The 20,588-nt window shown below is 35.9% G+C and overlaps 1 protein-coding gene across 4 annotated transcripts in view; it reads left to right on the forward strand.

Moving 5' to 3' along the window:
* LOC145673524 (uncharacterized) overlaps nt 1–20,588 on the forward strand; it is a 70,742-nt gene that overhangs the window by 19,814 nt on the left and 30,340 nt on the right. For 2 of the 4 annotated variants that reach the window (XM_081743303.1, XM_081743304.1), the window contains exon 3: nt 14,619–15,352. The exons of the other annotated variants lie outside the window; for them this stretch is intronic. In XM_081743303.1, coding sequence (XP_081599429.1) covers nt 14,619–15,201 — 583 coding nt within the window. In that variant the 3' untranslated portion in view covers nt 15,202–15,352. Of the gene's footprint in view, nt 1–14,618; nt 15,353–20,588 lie in introns of those variants that run through there. 4 annotated transcript variants of the gene reach the window in all.

Here is a 20,588-nt window from a genome sequence, read left to right on the forward strand (position 1 = left end):
TCTCACTTTCTTCATTCCACCATTTCATTCATTACTCATTATCACCGTCTCCTTTAGCCTAACCGGCATAACCGTGGGACGTAAAACTCAAAATTTCATTTCATTTTCATTTCAATTTAGTAAACAATTGCGTCCATGGCCTCTCATTCATTTAAGCTTTTAAATTAAATTTTAACCATAATCTTTCACGATTATTTATTCATCGCAACGGCCAAACTGCACACTACTGAGGCAAACATGTTTTATAGAAGTTCACTGTTAAGGAAGCTAATTTCCTAAGATGCCGGGTAAACTTATAACAAAATGAATCAACTAACGTCACCCTACATTAATTTTATACAGTATACCATCGTTACGGTAAACTCATCGAATAACAACATTTATGACTTTGCCACTTCGGAACCATACGTTGCATCAATATTATTGACTCAATAACTAACCTAATCATAAAAAGTTTACCACACTACTAAATCTGAAATAATATAAAGAGGTACTAACCGTTACCAATTTAATACTTAAAAAGTGAAATATTCAGATAGGATTACGTAAGGTGGGCGCGAAGTGAGGGGGGAGGGAGGCGGATCCCATCCTCCCGGCGACATTATCATTATTCATAAAAAGAATCCAAATGAAACAATTTTCTATATTAACCATTTTGAGCTACAGTAGCTAGGAAGAGGCCAAGACATTAAGTTTCAATCTCTGTTTTTTTTTTTTTTTTTTTTACATTTAAAATTTAGTATAATTTTGGAAAATGTTAATGTCCTTATCAACGGTTACTTCCAATGACAGGCTGGACAAAAATTTTTAACTCCTAATTCTTAGCAATGACAATTCTATTCATCCTAAGTCACGTGACCTCCATTGCCCATTTACCTTCCTCATTAACTTCCAGGATTTTCCCCATTCACGAATATTAAAATGAAGGTTATCTTTAGTTCCAGAATCGTCAGCTCATGTAACTTACAGCATCCTCCTGACAACCAGTCCTTTTACTATGAATTAAGTCTCTCCACACACAGTAAAAGGGTTACCACATATCAGAAATTTGACACTTTTACATTTTAAACTCTAGAAGTTAGTGGCTCACTCTCCATCTAGCCACGACACAAAGGGTTACTTCATAGAACTACATGCTCTTCCTTTACAGTTGCGAACGCCAAACTAAACTTTGAATTACTGTTCCTGAACATTAAATTTTTAGCTACAAACCACCATATTTTCTTGCTCCCTATATGCGAATCGCGCTTTTGTCCGCTTCTTCCTCGCAATACTTACGTGTGATTGGTGCGAAATTTACCGCTATAAAATTCTAAACTTTTACTTGTTATTCAATAATATTTTACTTCATATAAACTTCGTTTAAAATATTATGGCTGCGATAATATTTTAGACACAAATAAAAAACAAAAATAATTCTAATTTCGTACCCGTTTAGTACGTTCTTCTTGGTACAGGTTTTTAAATTGGTTTCGTAAATATGTTTTCTCGCTAGGTGGGAGTACTATCACGAACTCTGGCTATAAACAACTGAAACACGCTTTGAGTCGGACTCAACGAAACGTGCTATTTTGTGTCCTAAATTTTCTATAATGTTTTCCTCCTTTTTGAAAATTATTATTATTATTAAATATGAGCGGAAAAGAGACCATCCCATTGGTCAGACAGGAAGATTAAGGCAAGAACGTGGTGTCCTTTAATTGACCTCAGCTGAGTTTGAGGCATTGCATGCAAAATTGCTTTTCATCTCTACAGTAACAAATAAGACAAAATTATTCGAAGCCTCTGTGAGTAAGACACGCACAGACTTCACTATTTCGACTCGAAATTACCTTACATATATACGAGCCAAACCATCGCTGAACTGCATTATAGTCTATCAGTAATTTGTGTACTGTCGGGAACAGAAGCTGAAGTGTGAATTCATCTTGAAATACAAACTAATCAAGGTATTGTGAATTTTCCTTCTATTACTGTTTCGTTTGTAATAATCCACCTGGATTCTACGCTTTCACTGGGAGTAACAAACCAGAGTCCTTCATACGAAATGGGAAAGTACATCATTTTGAAATATTACTAAAGGCACTACCATTTCAGAAGCACTTGTATCTCTAAAACATTTTTCAGCTGTTTTCGAAGAGGTCAAAAAGGCTTTGCAGGTATTCATATGTTTCATACATGGAAAAAAGAAATATGATGTCACCAAACCTCGTTTGAATATCTGTTGCATATATTAGCCTCGAAATTCGTGTAAGCTATTTGGGGATATAAAAGCAGGTGAACTATTGTTATTTTTTCTATGTAAATCATATTCGGCAACTATTATTTTCTGGTTAATTATGTTACATATGTGTGGAAATTACTATGATTTCAAATACAGTGCAGCGGCATTCTGTCAGAGCAATGGATTAATGTTTAGTGAGACAATACACAAATATGTATGGTTAACTGCAGGAAGCTGTTCCGATTCTTTAGATGCAATTACTGGGCTTAACAACGGTTGGATTGGATTATATTTAAGTGTAGCGTCCAGTTGAGATGCGGGGCTATATGAGACGTGAACCTACAGCCCAAACTGTTATATGAACCACATAACCTCCCACTGGGAAAGGAACCCGGGTCTTACTCGCGTACGCCAACTAGTGGGGGCTTGTTAGGGGAACGAGGACAACGAGAAGTAAGCTGCTCGATATAACTATTCTCTAAATGAATCATTCATATATGTATTAAAGTGAGTAGCTTTGGAAGCCTATGACCGATATTTGTCCTTCAGTCTTCAAGTAAAATTTTCATTCATGCCAAAGAGTTTTTGCGTGCACTATTATTGTAATTGTCATGTTTAAATATCTTTCCGATAACTCTACATATTCAATTCTAACACTTGTTTCACGTTACCTGGTATATCATATTGGTTTTAGTTCCATTCTCGTATTTCTTTTCCGACATCAAGCAAAAATTCCAGCCTTTTACTACCCACAGAGTAGGTTAATTAGTAGAACTCCCCAACCTATTGTCTTCCTTTAGATAAGATTCGTACGAAAACAATATTGTGCGAACAGAATGCTATAACTAGGAGTGTAGCTTTCTGTTTCTTGTTTCCGGATACCGCGAACACTCTTCTGTTAAGGAGATCAATGCTAATTATGCGATAAAAGTGGTAGCATGTTACGTCTTTCGTAGCTGTACACAATAATGGATATACATGTGGTAAAGATTTATATATTAAGTTTTCCTTTCAATTCGTTGTAACAACTATTTTCATAAATTATTGATGTCATCATCTTAAGTTCCAATGCCTGTAATTATCTAATAATTTCCTATTTAATAATGTTATCCTGATAATTCTCTTTGTTGTGATTTTTGTGGTTGAACTTACTACATACAAGCTTTTAAAATGAAAACATTACTTCAGCATTTTTTGCATACACCAAAAAAATATATTGTAAACATACATACGTATTAATTTTCTTGTCTATTTTGTGATAACTCTACACCAAATTTCAAACGAGATATATTCATTCATTCTAATGGAGTAGATTCCTCATGTATTCTTGTATGCTAATGCCAATTTTCGGAGTAGATCACTTTTACATATGTTTAGAAACTCTTTTCTGTTACTTTTCTATAGTCTTAATCAACTCTGTTCTTTGTACTTTTTCTCAAAAATGAAAAAGAAACACATATGTTTTGTACGGACGAATTGTCCTAGGTTTTGACTACGTGTCTAATTTCAGACACTTTCCTGTTTCTCTGTCGTATTGGTGGTGTTTTATCACTACAGATAAAGCAGCATTTCACTTTTAGGTTGAGCCATCCTGTGACGTTAATTTTGGTCAAATTTAGGATTTAGTTGCGTTTCTTATTCAGATATACGTTCGATTACTTGGTATTACTTCGTATCTGTACCTCTAATTACAACCTGAGCTCCCTCGTGGCTAAGCGGTTAGCATACGCGCCTTTGGCGTGGGAGACCCGGGTTCGATTCCCGGCGGGAGCTCATGTGGTTCGGATTCCACGTTAATCAGTAGGTCCACGTCTCATATAGCCTCGCTGCTGAAAGGGACGCTAAACTAAAATCAACTCAACTCTAATTACAACCTAGCCACATATTTTATGGTATGATTTTTGGCAGAGTTGGGATCTGAAGACAACAAGTAACTCGTTAATGTTCCTGTCTGATCAATAAGACAGTTCTTTCTTACTTTCCTTTGTCCGTCTATGGCTGGGACGTGAGAACTTTCCTGCTGACTTCCATTATATATATCCTCTTTTAAACCATTAGGAGACTTGAGTTTTAAGATTGAATTGATTACTTTTGCTTATGCAACAACGATATTTCGAACGATATGTTCTGCTCTTTTCGTGGGTTCCGAATCACACTGGAACTTGCGTAATTGGCGTGTAAAATTGTAAAGTTTTCCCACTCTTCAGCTAACAAGGGAAACCACTCTTCAGCTAACCAAACACGTGCCGTGCGTACTACGCTTCTACCATTGTACAGTATTACGAAGGCATAGTTTACACCACAAATTTAAATGGGGAGGGGGTGAAATCGTACTGAGAAAACACTAATAATAAACGTTGTTCATTGTCGGAGGTCTGCACCGAGGAAAATTTCGTAACGTTTGGAGCGATATAGAATTTCCTCATTAGCCATCTCTTGAGAATGTCACTAGTTCATACAATCCGGAAAATATAAAATAGCCAATAGTATCGAATGTCGGAATGTGACGTCAGATATTGCTAACTTCTTTCGAAGGCTATGTGCTCCATCAGTGTTTGAATAAGGGTTACGATTATGGGGAGTATGTGTTAATCCGTCACTCGTAAGTAGTTAACTTATAATATTAAACAATGTTTATAATGTGTTTGAAAGGAAAGAATATTTGACATATTCCAAAATACAATATCCTATCTGTTGATATAAATATATGAATATATATATGGTTAGGGTGTTTGTGATACACTCTGTCTAGAAAAGAGCGTAGTCACATAGGGTGTGTCTGTTTTCAGATAATATTTCGATCAGTTGGACTGGCTAGTGTCAATAAAACTAACTTCTTTAATTTTATTTACAAACGAGTCTACTGAACGAAAGAAAAACAATGTTTCATGAATAGCATTCGGATATGGCAGCCTGATTTCAGGCAGTGTTATAAAACTAACCTTATATTTGGTTCCACCTATTTTAGAAAGGAAGAGGACCTGAATTAATGATTTTGTCGTTTAAGGCAACACGGTTTCCGTATCGGTAACATAATTTCAAGGTAGAGAAAATCAGCTATTTTCAGAAATTATAAAGTATGTTTTTTTCCTCCTTTTTAATTGAAAAGTTTTGATTTTACTGGAAGATTGCCCTGACATTAAGTACTTGAGGAGTTGTATATGTTAAAGATCTACAACAGGGAAATCTTGTTTTGAGAAAATTGCGTGTATACATTTCAAACACAGACACACACACACACACACACACACACACATATATATATATATATATATATATATATATATATATATATATATATATATATATATATATATTATTTAACGTTCGTACATGTGCACCCTACAAGAGAAACATACATTTATTCTCTTTCTTCTACAAAGTACAAAGAAACTAAAGGTTCGTTCCTCTATAAGTACGTACGTTTAAAAAAAAGGCTTTTATAAAACTACTTTTTTTTTATGAAGAACAACTTTTTTTGCGATTCTCTTGTATATGTATCAGAACAGTCGTATAAGTTTTGTGATAAATGAATAAAAGAGCATAATTACAAAGTAAGGAACACATATAAAGTCAACAGAACTATATATGTGTGTAACAACAATACATTAAATTAGTCCATGTATTATGTAGAATCTGGAACTGGTCTTGAAACAGTCCTTTGTACCAGAAACAGTCAATGCATTATTCGTAGCTGTTAAAATCTACTCATGAAGACCACCCTCTCCATCCCCCATGTCTAGCTTGACGGAACACTTACTCGTACCAAACAATAGCATCTTTTTCCACAAAGCGGACAAACTCCGTACGTATAGTCTCCTTAGGTAAATTCGGTTGCAATGGTTGACATTCTAACGTAGTACCTACAAACATATTCCACTTATTGCTACATCGTTGTTTAGCCGTGATGTGAGGTGGAAATTTTCTTTTATGTTTTTCCGGAAAATTTTCCTTTGTTGATAAATACCAGTGATCAAGTAATAATTCCTCAGTATTTATAAAATTGATTGAATTCATGTATAGAAATATTAAAAATTGAAAGTTCGTTTAAACAATCTGATTCAAATAATTTAAACAACAATTGAACAAACGTTCAATTAAGCTGGATTACAACACACTGTAACAAACCCAGGCTATCGTATTATGTAGTTAGTTATTAATACGCAGAAAAGAAGAACAATTAGTTTTCAAAACGAAGTTTTGAGGGAGGTACTAAGAGTGACCTGAATTAAGATATTTACCTCGCTATAAATACAGTTGATCCTTACTCTCATGCTATTACAACAGTAATGTCTAAGATAAGTGAGGCACGTCGTTTACGTCAGTAATACTCATAAGGATTGTAAAATTCTTGTTAAACTGTTATTTAGCAGGTTTAGAAGTTCAAAAAACCATAACAATATTATACAACAGGATCGTACTAAACTGGGGTAATAGGAATCTAGGATGGCTTGGTTTAGTCGATGTCGATATTCAGTAAACAAGTTGTATTTCTGAGTCTATGAACCATCGACTTCAGTTAATCGCGGGCTGAATGAGTTTAGTGTATGATCCAATGCGTACTAATGTTTTACCGTAAAATGTATATTCTATTTTTTTCAGGTTTTAACATTTCCTGCTAAAACTACACACTGTAAATTACAATCGAAACTTCAGATGAAGGCCATTGCTGTTGCTTTATTCAACTCTTTTTCGGTTTCCATTCATACTCTCGCAAATGTATGCACAATAAGTTTTTTATCTGTTTGTAGGAAGCGAATCACACACCTGATCATGGGGGAACACGGGTTCGATTCCCGGCGAGAACTCATGTTCGGATTCAGGAGCCGCGGTGGCTCAGTGGTAGAGCGTTCACCTCTGGTGCTAGGAATCCCGGGTTCGATCCCAGCCCCCGCCAAGTGAACTTTGTGGTGGACAAACACCGTGTGCGTGGGTTTTTTCGGGGTTCTCCCTTTTCCTCCCACTTTCTTCATTCCACCATTTCATTTATTACGCATCATCATCGTCTCCTTTAGCCTAACCGGCATAATCGTGGGACGTAAAACTCAAAGATTTCATTTCATTTCATTTCATGTTCGGATTCCACGTTAATCAGTAGATTCACGTCTCATATAGCCTCGCTGCTGAAAGGTACGTTAAACTAAAATGAACTCAACGTATTGTTCCCAGTTCAGGATATAAAACCTTTGAGTTTTATGTCCAACGTTATTGTAGCTCCTCGATCTTATTTTTTACTGGAGTGAAAAGTTGATCAGTTTCCGCTCAAATTTATAAAGAAAAGAACTATCTGTGATAATACAAATGAAATATCTACTTTCAGAATGCGTTGGTAAATATAGGGAAAGAATGGATTTTGTAATTTTTTCTCCCTCAAGTGTATGTTTAATATTATCATGTTATATATGAATCCCTTAAAAATACGTAGATATACTTACAATGTAAGGTGCTCCGTTGTAACACGCCGATTGTGATAAGACTGAACAGACATAGTTATGATCGAAAAAGAAGCGAAACATGTGTAACTATATCAGCCAAGAAGCGCATTGAAAGGTCAAATACGAGCATAAAAATGGGGTCCAAAATCAATTATGTTGAATACTGCGAGAACGAGAAAAGATATCGGAAAACGTTGAACGTACGAAATACTACCCATAGTCGATGCAAGGTATTGAGATAGAACGAATCCATGCGAAGAAAGGAAAACATCCGGAAATGGACAAATCACGCGTACAACATTGTCACAAAATGCTAAAGGATGAGCGAAGAGGGTGGCAAGGAGCAGAAACAAACAAGGAACGAAAACAGGAAATATTACTCATCGCACGAGTCTCTGCATTTGTTTTCTAGTGGCGCTGATGTTGTGTTTATGTTTTGGCACTGGGAGTTTTGGGAGGGAAGGCAGGAATGGTTTTCTGTATTCCTTTATAGGGTTGCCAGGACGTCTTACTACAATGTAATAGGCGTTATGCCTCAGCTAGATCTTCCGCCGTCAAACACCCCCGTTTCCCTCATAGAGTACAACATGCATATCATTTCCCTATTTTATTCTCCTGCCGGCACCATCAACACAGTGTTATGCGCTACTGAATGAAAATGTTCGTTTGCCCTTTTGACATTCGAGTAATAAAGGAAGAGGGAAGGGAAGCGCTTCCGCACATTTCGTGGTCAACCGAACATACGGTATTTGTGCAGCCTCTCCTGTTTCTATGGCAGCAGCGTAGATGTCTTCATATTCCATTCACTTAAATCAGAGGTGTGGCCTACTCATCTCTTGAAATAAGATATTTCCAACTGCTGCCAAGGTTGGTTATTTGGACGCCTTTAGTGTAACTCCTGATCGCTGTATCGGTAGAGTAGTAAAGTCTATAGACACAGTCCATTTGTTAGTTTTTTGTGTTGTTTGTGGTGTGTTGTTATGTTGTTATTTTGTTGTGTTAAAGTGATTATTGTAAATACAAGTGCAAAATAGAAACGCCAAATAAATCCCCACGCAATATAAGTCGGTCTGATAATAAAAGAACTATATGTAAAGTATTGAAATTTTGTAGAGAAGAAAAGTACACTGACTCATATTGCCATTAAATAAAGCAACAGAAAGAGCTGCGAGAGCGGTAGGCAGAAGTGTGAGAACTGTTATTAAAATTAGTAAAGAGTGTAAAAGGGTAGAATTGTCTGGGCAAAAGATTTCTACTCCGGGTGAACGGCGACCGCGAGAGAAAAAGCATTCACTCGATAGTTTTGAATAGTGTGTTGTGAGAAGAACATTTCTTGAATTGTACGAAGCAAAGAAGGAAATACCAACAATATATATATATATATATATATATATATATATATATATATATATATATATTAGCAGCACTCAAAGAGAAAATTAATTTTCAGGGGGACATGATACATTTCGGAGACCTATAAAGTTCTTGGGTTTCCGTTTACGAAGTGTAAAAATAGGCGGCTGGTTCTGATGGAGCGCAATGATATTGCTGCATGACGGGCATTCTTTTTACGAACTTAAGATAAACGAAAAGGGGCCAAAGCTGACAGTTGTCTATACTGATGAAACTTGGGTACAAACGCACTATACTATGGAAAAATGTTGGCAACATGGAGATATCCCTGGAGCTCACGAGAACAAAAGTGCAGGTCAGAGGGTTATCGTAGTTCATGCAGGGGGTGAAATGGGTTTCATTGAGGGGCCTGGACTTACATATTCCTCTAAATCGAAGTTAGAGAACTACCATGATAAACTTAATGGCAACATTTACAAGAAATGGCTGCAAGAAAAATAATTCCAAACCTTCCACCAGGTTGTATAGTTGTTTTTGATAATGCACCCTACCACACTGTACAGGAAAATAAAACGCTCACGAGTGCTAACAAGAAGAATGAAATTTTTACCTGGTTAAAAAATAATATCTCTCGTGCCGTATCTCACCAAATGAGAGTTATTATCAATTGTGCGTCACAATAAACCAGAGCCCTTATACACTGTGGACAGAATCCATCAGGAGAAGGGGTTTACTGTTCTAAGGCTTCCACAGTATCATTGTGACTTAAACCTAATAGAGCTCATTTGAAATATGGTAAAGCAGAAGAAAGCGTCAGAAACTCGGGCTTTATGTCATTGACAACGCTGAAGGAGCTGACTGGACTCTGCATAAGTGAAATTACAAAGGAGGACTGGATAACGCATGCAAGTATGTGAAGGAAATTGGAGAACAATATTAATTGCGGGATGCTTCGATGGAAGAAGAGATAGAAAGAATCGAAGTCTATTTAGATTCAGATAATAGTGATGAAGAAGAGGTTGATATGTGTGCGGTTTCCGCCGAGAGTGATAGCGGAGGTAGTAGTGATGGTAGCGATGATGATAATTTTCGTGGTAGCACCTCAGATAGAGCTGACAGTGGAAGCTCAACAGAAACAGCAAGTCAGGAGGAATGTGAAACATCTCTTTCAGGGTTTCAGCCTTTGTTTTTGTAAGGTGATTCTCATCTTGCTCTAAATGTAATAAAATTATGTGTATTCTTTCCACCTGTTTACGCTTGATATAGAGTATTTTATTCAATCGTACTTTGCACAGTACGCATATTGAAAAACCCACAACTGAATTAGGGAGGGTGGCTGATGCTACTAGGCCTTCCTTTTTAATATAGTGATATCAAGCATGGTGTTATCAGGTGTTAAGATAAAGACTAATATTGCACTTCCTGTCTACATATTGCCAAAACTTTTCAGGGGAGGACCCCAAACTCCCCAAATGTGTAAGGATTATTAAAATATAGCCTAAAATTGCGTTTCCAGTTTACACAATGGGACACATTTTCTGGTATGAGCCCGGACTCTCCCCGAAACGAAATCCTAGCTACGCCCGTCATTAAGATGTATATATTTCTTAAAATTAAGGGGAAATGGCTCCCCACCCCGGGCCGCGGTGGCTCCGTGGTAGAGCATTCACCTCTGGTGCATGTAGTCCCGGGTTCAAACCCTGCTCCCGCCAAGTGAACTTTGTGATGGACGAACACCGTGTGCGTGGGTGTCCTCCGGATTCTCCCTTTTCCTCCCACTTTCTTCGGTCCACCGTTTTCATTTATTTCTCATCACCACTGTCTCCTTTAGCCTAACCGGCATAAACGTCGGATGTAAAACAAAAATTTCATTCCATGATTTGCTCCCTGCTCTCACAAAATGACGCCCCTGATTCAATATGCTCCAATTGTGATCCGCATTCTTACAACGTTTGTTACAATTTGTCACAAGAGGCAGGTATTGTGCAGTCATGTTTAAAGACTTATTTCTCAGAGGCTCTACTTTTAACCCTAGATAAAATTTCAACAATTTTTATGTATTGTGTTGTTTGTATTTTGGCTCGCGAAATGAAAGTAAATATTTGATTTTTAAAACATATTGAGCTCCTGCTTAGCCGAACTCTAACGCACGCGATGTTAAAATGCGTAGTTCATGGTTTAATTTCGCTTGGAATCACTATTTTCTGCTATTGACTCATTATCATTAGGCAGTTGGGAACTTATGTGAATTAAGAGGTAGGAATCTCTGGACGAGAAAGCCAGAAACAATGGCGGCTGAGAACCGATACACTGGCCACGCATCACCCAATTGAAAATGTTACGTATGGCTAGCCATAGCCCATTTATGGGCTGAAGCCCCGGAACATTTATTGCTTTTTCTTCAACTTAAAACGAATGAGCAAAGCGTACTTTCAGGCAAAATGTCATCGGTGATACGTTGACTGTGTATCGCCTCTTATTATTGTATATATTAGTCGATGCGTTTCTTCGACATGGCAATTATTAGTTCCATTTCTCCACGTATTAAGTTAGTGCGTCTGTGGCAATTAAGTTAACCATCTACATATTTCAATGTTTGATTCCATGTGAAATAGTTCTACATATTCCTCGCAAAACGACTTGAAATATGTACACACTACTCTCACACAAAATTGATTCTGTTCATATCCTTTTAATTTTATCGAAAACTTGACCATAAAAGAAATCTGTAGAAACTAGTACCTCTGGCAACCCTGCCATGTTGCTCTTGTCATTTTTAAACAAGGAAGTTAGTTCCCAACTTCTCCGCATGAAGAGAAAAATCAGACTAGTAATACATGTTTTTGCTTTGGGTCCATACATCGATAGTATGCGAAAGACAGAGATTCATCTCAATGCATGAAGACGGGAGAGTTCGCTGGAAGGATGCAAACACATTAGTATAGGCAGCCAGCGATGCAACACTGTACAGTGGGTTGCGTAAATATGAGAACCTCAAATTGAGTTGGAGAGAAAATTAATAGATGAAGGAATACAAGGTGAGGTGATGTCGTACATCATGACACGTGCAGGCACTGTAATGAAAGAAAGAACGCGTTGAGGTTGAACACAGAAGTAGGTGTTAATAGTCAAAGATTGTCACGCATTGTACGTAATACGAGCTAGATTGTGCACGCAAACTTCCCAAACGCAAAGTGTGGAGCCACTAATGTTTGTATGTCCTTTTGGTGGATTTGCTAGCGGAGGCTTGTCCGGGAACATACTATGTTCTAAAACCACAAGTGCTATGGAAAATTTATCTCAAGGACTATGCTTTCGGCATCCTGGAAAGTCACATGACAAACGAACACATGTATGTTGACATAAAAGAGGACGTATTATCAAGTAATAGATCAGTTATCTCGATTATGCATAGTGAAGATGAAATGGAGGAGTGAAATGGCCCAACCATCTTCAACGTACAGACAAGGTGAGTCAACAGGAGTGACACTGTCAACGTGGAAAATGAGTAGAAAGCACCATCGTTTTGGAAACCTGGAAAGAATAGAGAGCTACTTGGGAAAGCTGTACAGAAACACTTCAAGTGTGTCAAATGCCGTAGAGAACTATATAGATGGAAGAAACAGATAACAGAAAGTGGAATCAGACATGAAAATCTATTCGTGATAAACTAAACTACGTATGAGAAATTTACAACAGTAAACCAGCGCATCCAATTGTACATGACACAGATATGCAATGTCGGGCACTAGAAGCAAACCAAACAACGGCTATTGTTAATTTCAAAGCTTTGAATAAATCATTATTGCGCTCTATGTACATCACGATATGGATTAACGCAAAGGCAGAAAATTTGTATCAGAATTACAATGAAGATCAAGGAATTGCGCATATGCGCCAACACTTTCGTCCTAAATGTACCTTCTCTCATTACAGATCATGGCCAGGATAGTTTAATAATACAAATCAAAACAGTTTTACTTTGGAATTTCACTCTGGACGTTGTCTGGCGTTACGAGGCGAGAAGAATATCACAGCAAAAATGCAATCTCTACCGTCCATTGCACATAGCTGCACAGTGCAGCTTGTTATATCTGCCAGTGGAAAGTTACCTTCGCCCATGCTCCTAGTATTGAAAGAGCTTTATTGTCTGTTTGAGCCACGGATTCAACAAACAATATGCCGCCCACGAAACTTATATATTTGTACACTTTCATATGTGAAAGCCACAAAACATTGTGACAAAATTGTGCAATGATTGGACTATTTCCGAATGTTTTGCTTTCTTCGCACGGGTGCATTTAACCTTCTTACTTTGAGTTGACTATAGATAGTGTTTCGTATATTCAATGCTTTCCAATATCTCTTTTACTTCTCGCTATATTCCACATTATTTCATTTTGTTCCTATTTTTGTGTTTCTATTTCATCCTTTCAATGTCCTTGTTCACCAATATAAAAAACATATCGCTTCTTGGTCATCTCTATATCTGTTCAATCTTATAAAAATCGGCATATTAGAGTGGAGTACACTGCGTTGTTCGTAAGGAGTGTCCAGAAAGTTGTTCTCATTAACATTTTAGTGTAATAACTCCAGAATGAAACATAATATGAATGTGAATTGGGCAGGGATAAAGTTTGGTACATTCAGTATTTTTCCGAAGAATAAGATTACCTCCTTTAGGTAATGGAACACATGGGAAGCAGGTAAATACCGTAACTTAGAACAAATATGATTAAGAAACTTTGTTTTCCGTATAAGATTTCTCATATCCTATACCAGTAAACCTGCAGTTTTAGAGGTTACCCATGTTAAAATATCGAAACATGTTTATTTAGTGTGTGTGTGTGATGTATATCGGTTTAGAGCTGAAAATATTTAGCAACATCTGAATAACAACATAGTTTTCCAAAAATTTTTGGTATTGCGTGAAACTATAACCACTAAATTGCATACAATGGGTGATGCATGTCTCTACATTATATGTTAATTTTGTATGGTGTCTGTATTTTATTACTAAGGATACTACACAATGTGCCCATTTTATTCCATAAAGCGTAGAGCACTCGCCCACGAGTTTGCACTAAATATTTTATGTATCTAATTTCACCACCCTGCCATAATCCTTCTTCAGATACCGTCTTTGGGTGTACGATTTAAACCCGTACTATTACGCTCAGGATGTTCTTTCTAATGAACGTAAAAATAAATAAATAAAAATAAATGAAAATAACCGTTTGAAGAAAAGTGCTGCATCCAGTCTAAAATTTAATTTCAAGGGATTCACCAGTTTTTTGAGCTAATGATACAAGACCCAAGACCCAAATGTCAACTTCATGTATTGGGAAATAACGTGCTCATCGCCACATTGCTCTTTCTAAACTCCACTTCCCAAAAATTAGTTGCACACGGAACTTTATTATAAATTATAAGGTTATGTGCTAAGGTGTCTGTCTCTATAACCATTTCAGTGATAGTAAAATAACAAAAACCTAGTTGAAGGTAGAAACTCAGCCTTTTACAAATAATTTTTCATACTGTTGAACCTGATTTACTTTTTACGTATAAAGTATAACATTTTACTTTCATTTTTTTCCAATATACAGAGTTGAGAAACATTGTGGAAAGAGATTTATTAGAAAATCATACTTGGCAAAACATATGTTAATGCATACAGGTGCAAATCCTCACAAATGCCGAGAATGTGGAAAGGGATGTAGATCTAGTTCACATTTGGCAAGACATTTGTTAATACATACAGGCGAAAAACCTCACACGTGTTTAGAGTGTGGAAAGCGATTTAGTGAAAAGTCAAATTTACGAAGACACATGTTATTACATACTCTTAAAGGAAATCACACGTGCCAAGAGTGTGGAAAATTATTTGCTGATAAGTCAAAATTGGCTACGCACATATTAATACATACTGATGCAAAACTTTTTATGTGCGAAAATTGTGATAAGGGATTCAGCGTAAAGGCAGTTTTGGCAACACACATGTTAATTCATACAGGTGAGAAGCCTTACATATGCCAAGAGTGTGGGAAAGGATTTAGAGTTAAAGGAAATTTGGCAAGGCATATATTAATTCATACGGGTGAAAAAGCTTACACGTGCTGTCACTGTGGAAAACAATTTAATGATAAGCCTCACTTGATAAATCACATGTTAATACATACAGGTGAATAAACTCTCAAATGTCTACACTGTGGTAGGCCATTTAATAGCAAGTCAAATTTCGCAACAGATATCTTAAGACATACTGGTGAGAAACCTTATATGTGTCAAAACTGTGCAAAGGTATTCAAGCAAAGGTCTGCTTTGGGAATACACAAGTTAATACATACGGGTGAAAGGTCTTACATGTGTGACGAGTGCGGACATGCATTTGCCGTTAAATCAGCTTTGGCAACACACATGTTAGTACATATTTGTTAAAGAACTCACATGCCAAGCGTGTGGATAGGGTCTTAATAAAGCGTCAAATTTGCAAACGTACATGTTAAGACTAATGGATACCTGAAACGTGGTGAAAGTGTAGAAACAAATTTAGCTTAACATCACAATTATAAACTTATGAGTCAACAACACACATGAAACAGATCAGAAATGCCAGTGATGTGGAGCGAAATTTTAGCAAAAGCATATTAAGATATCTGGACAACAAACTTGTTACGAGAGAAGTATATATATGCTCGCTAATGTTGCTAGATTTGATCTGCATATGAATGATAGATTCGCAGATTCAAAAACCTTATAACAGCAAAGTAAAAATTTTGTTGAATTTCAAATATTGCAAAACAAGAAATAACTCCCACTCGTCAGAACTCCATAGGCCTCAACATTCTTGGAAAAGACTTGTTATAAAATAAAATTTCAATGTTGGCTATAAACGATATACTACTGACTTTATCATGTCATTAAAGGTCTAGGTATTTTTCTGCTGTGTATTATAATTCGCAACTTTGTTCCACTATGGAGTATCCAAATGATACAATGGACGAGAAATTTTATCTCGAAATGTTGTAACTAACGCAAAATTTTGTTTTCAATCCAAGTCGATTTGTGAGCAATATAAAACGTTATATTATTTACATAGAAATTATTAATTCCACTAAGTATTTTTTTAAAATTATATTTAACGCCTTTTCAAGCCTATTACAATTCTAGAAGCAACCCTACTTACACAGAATTTTTTTTTTTATTTAGCGCTTATTTTTGCAAATAGGATAAAAAATTTCAGGATCAGTAGAGTTTTTCAAGTGGCAGGCATATTTATGGTCATTACTATTCTGTCGTTTGACTGAGTTGAGTTAGTAAAACCTTGGGGAAACTTCACTCAGCATACCACAGTAAGAACTGCCATACGTATTTGACATAGACAGGGTTTGAGAATAAAATTTAAGTAAAAAAAATCTCACTTCTTACAATGGAACCTATCATGAATTAATGCGTTGCATCATAAAATATACTAAATTACTTGCATTGCTTTTAAAACACAATCGTTTCCTAATTAAGCTATCGTAGTATTTAGAAACCGTTATATAATATTTCCCTGAATTTCTAAACTCCTTAGCGTACTTATTACGTTATCTGAATAATTTCTCAAATTTTTCTGGTTTGTTGAATTGCATTTTAGTGCTTTTCACAGCTTTGAGAATATATGACACGTGGACCCACAGCTTTGCGTAGTATAAAATGAACATGATTACTCTGATCATATCACTACGAGTGAGCTCACTTCATTCTTTTTTATAGCTTTCTGCCAGTTTTGTAACCACATTCGCGAATATGTAATGGTGCAGTTGTTATCTGCTCGTTTGAAAGCATAAGACGATATATTTTTTCTTTGAACGTTTACTATCAACCATATAAATAAAAAACGAAAATAAATGAGTAATAAAAAGTACATGTGCTGCACGATATTGATATTATGTAGATAATTTGCTAGTAATTTGGTTTGATTCTGTGTTGGGCCACCGTTCTATAAAAAGTGATTTTTTTTTAATATATTGACTGTGTATTGTCCGTTTTCCTAGGATCTTTACGGATCCCTCACTACTTCGTTTTACTTTTGAAATACCAAGATATGGAGATAATTTGCTTCGAGTCTTTGGTGGACCACACATAGTATTTTCCACTCATTTCCTTAAAAAATTTATACATTGACTCCGTTTATGGTCTGTTTCCGTAGAATCTCTATTTATCCTACACTTGTTCTTTTTCCGTTTGTAAGATGACTGTATGTAGATAATTTGTTAGTGGTTTAGTTCGATTCTGTGGAGGGCCACTGATGGTAATTTCCATTCATTTGCATAAAAAAACTTATTTTATTATATATTGACTTTGTTTATTGTCCGTTTTCCTTAGGATCTTTACTGATCCTCCACTTGTCCGTTTTACCATTTAAAGAACATTATAGATTGATAATTTACTTGTAATTTGGTTTGATTCTGTGGGGGTCTACTGATAGTATTTTCGACCCACTTGCATAAAAAAGGTACTTTTTATATATATTGACTAGGTTTATTGTCCGTTTCCGTACCATCTTTACAGAAACTTCACTTGTCCGTTTTATGCTTGAAAGACGATAGGATGTAGATAATTTTCTAGTAATTTATTTCGACTCTGTGGGTGTCTGTTGATAGTGTTTTCGATTTATTCACATAAAAAAGTTATTTTTTAATATATTGACTCCGTTTATTGTCCGTTTTCGTAGGACCTTTACCGTTCCTCTAATTGTTCGTTTTACGTCTCAAAGATGATTGCTTGTAGATAATTTGCTAGTAATTTGGTTCGATTGTGTGTTGAGCCACTGATGGTCATTTCAATTCATATGCATAAAGATATTTTCTTATATATTGACTCCGCTTATTGTCCTTCTTCGTAGGATGTTTACACATCCTCCACTGTTCGTTTTACGCTTTAAAGATGATGATATGTAGATAATTAGCTAGTAATTTGGTTCGATTCTGTTTTGAGTCACTGATGGTAATTTTCAAGCATTTTCATAAATAAGTTTGTTTTTTTTTATTGACTCCGTTTATTGTTCGTTTAAGCAGGATCTTTCCGGATTTTCCATTTTACGTTTGAAAGATGTTAGGATGTATATAAATCGCTACTAATTTGGTTTGATTCTGTGGGGGGGAGGGGCATTCGTAGTACTGTCGATTCATTTGCTTAAAAAAGGTATTTTTTAATATATTGACCCCGTTTATTCTCCATTTTCGTGAGATGTTCAGGGATCCTCAACCTGTCTGTTTTACGTTTGAAAGACGATAGCATAAAGATAATTTGCTAGTAGTTTAGTTTGATTCTGTGTTAGGCCACTGATGGTAATTTCCATTTACTTCCATAAAAAATGTTATTTTCTTATACATTGACTCCGTTCATTGTTCTTATTCGTAGGATCTTTACGGACCCCTAGTCGTCCGTTTTGCTTTTGAAAGATCAAGATATGGAGATAATTTGCTTCGTGTCTGTGGTGGATCACACATAGTATTTTCCACTTATTTCCTTAATTTTTTTTAAAATATATTGACTCCGTTTATGGTCTGTTTTCGTAGGATCTCTATTTATCCTACACTTGTTCGTTTTCCGTTTGAAAGACGATTGTATGTAGATAATTTGCTAGTAGTTTGGTTCGATTCAGTGGTGGAACACTGATGGTAATTTCCATTCATTTGCATAAAAAAGTTATTTTTTTTAATATTGACTCCGTTTATTGTCCCTTTTCGTGAGATCTTTAGGGATCTTCTACTTTTCGTTTAACGTCTAAAAGATGTTAGTATGTAGATAATTTAGTTCGATTCTGTGTTGGGTCACTGATGGTAATTTCCATTGATCTGTATAAAAAGTTATTTTTTTTTATACATTGACTCCGTTTATTGTCGGTTTCCGTAGGATCTTTAGGGATCCTCCACTCGTCCGTTTTACGTTTGTTAGATGATAGTATTTAGATATTATGCTGGTAATTTAGTTCGATTCTGTGTTGGTCCACTGTTGGTAATTTGCATAAAAAAAGCTATTTTTATTATATTGACTCTGCTTATTGTCTCTTTTCATATGATGCTTACGGATCCTCTACTTGTCCATTTTCCGTTTGAAAGTCGCTTGTATGTAGATAATTTGCAAATAATTTGGTTCGATTCTGTGTTGGGTCACTGATGGTAATTTCAATTCATCTGTCTAAAAAGTTTTTTTTTATATACTTTGACTCCGTTTATTGTCAGTTTCCGTAAAATCTTTAGTGATCCTCCACTCGTCCGTTTTACGTTTGAAAGACCATAGTATGTAGATAATTCGCAGGTAATTTGGTTCGATTATGTGTTGGGCCACTTGTGGTAATTTCCATTAATTTGCATAAAAATTTTTTTTATATATTAATTCCGTGTATTGTCCGTTTTCGTAGGATACTTACCTGTCCTCCACTTTTCCGTTTTCCTTTTGAAAGATGATGGTGGTAGATAAATGTTTAGTAATTTGGTTCGATTCTGTGTTGGGCCACTGATGGTAATTTCCGTTCATTTGCAAAAAAGAAGTAAATTTTTATATATTAGCTCCATTTATTGTCCGTTTTGGTACGATCTTTACATATCCTTCACTTGTACGTTTTACGTTTGAAAGATGACAGTATGTAGATAATTTGCTAATAATTTGGTTTGATTTTGCGGGGGGCACTGATGGTAATTTGTATTGTTTTATGTACAATAGATTTTTTTTATTCACTATTGAATATCTATGTTTGTTGTCAGTTTTCTTGCGGTCTTTAAGACATATTCAGTTTTTCGTTTTACGGGTCAAAGATAATTATATGCAGATTATTTGTAGTCAATTTGTTTCGATTTTGTGTGAAGGTAACCTAGTTATGTGTTTTCGTACCTAATTTAACGAACGAATTTTTTTGGATCACTGGCTACCCTCCTTTTGTGATTTTTGGAGCTGGCAGAAGTCTGCCAAAATCACCGCGGTTAAAATAGTTTGCTACGAAAAGGTTTTTTTTTTTTAGTATTAGGCGTTTGGGGAGTTATTCGGGGGCATGACGGACATTGGCCTCCAACTTTTTGGCAAAATATAAGATGGATACCTACCAAAACCCTCGAGACAACCAAAAGGTCTTTCCCCCAGCAGACAATTCCTAGCTCCGCCGCCTATGATAATACGACACACTTGTTTACTTCGTACGTTGCTTTTCCAGAAAGAACTTCGGTCTTCCAATCAAAAGAGAGCTTCATAACTAAAATAATATGTTATGTGAGAAATACTAAAAGTAGCAACTGTTCCACTGAACACTATCTCAACGGTAGCAGTAAATCATGCACTAGCAAACCAGTACAATACGAAAGAAACCGCAATCATTCATCTCACACATAACATAATCCCTTATACTTCTTCTGTGCCAGATTTCACCATTGATAAGTAATATCTAATGCCCATTACGCATCACCATTCAACGTACGAAATTATATTCCATCTTAAGTTAATCTGTTTAGTAGCCAGTATTTTTGCTTAATTCACTTCACTCAACTCCACTATTTAATTCACAAAATCGAATTGTTCACCAAAAACCTCTGTTG

This window comes from Thermobia domestica, chromosome 16 (genome assembly GCF_964235325.1).
Source record: "Thermobia domestica chromosome 16, izTheDome1.hap1.1, whole genome shotgun sequence".
Lineage (NCBI taxonomy): Eukaryota > Metazoa > Arthropoda > Insecta > Zygentoma > Lepismatidae > Thermobia > Thermobia domestica.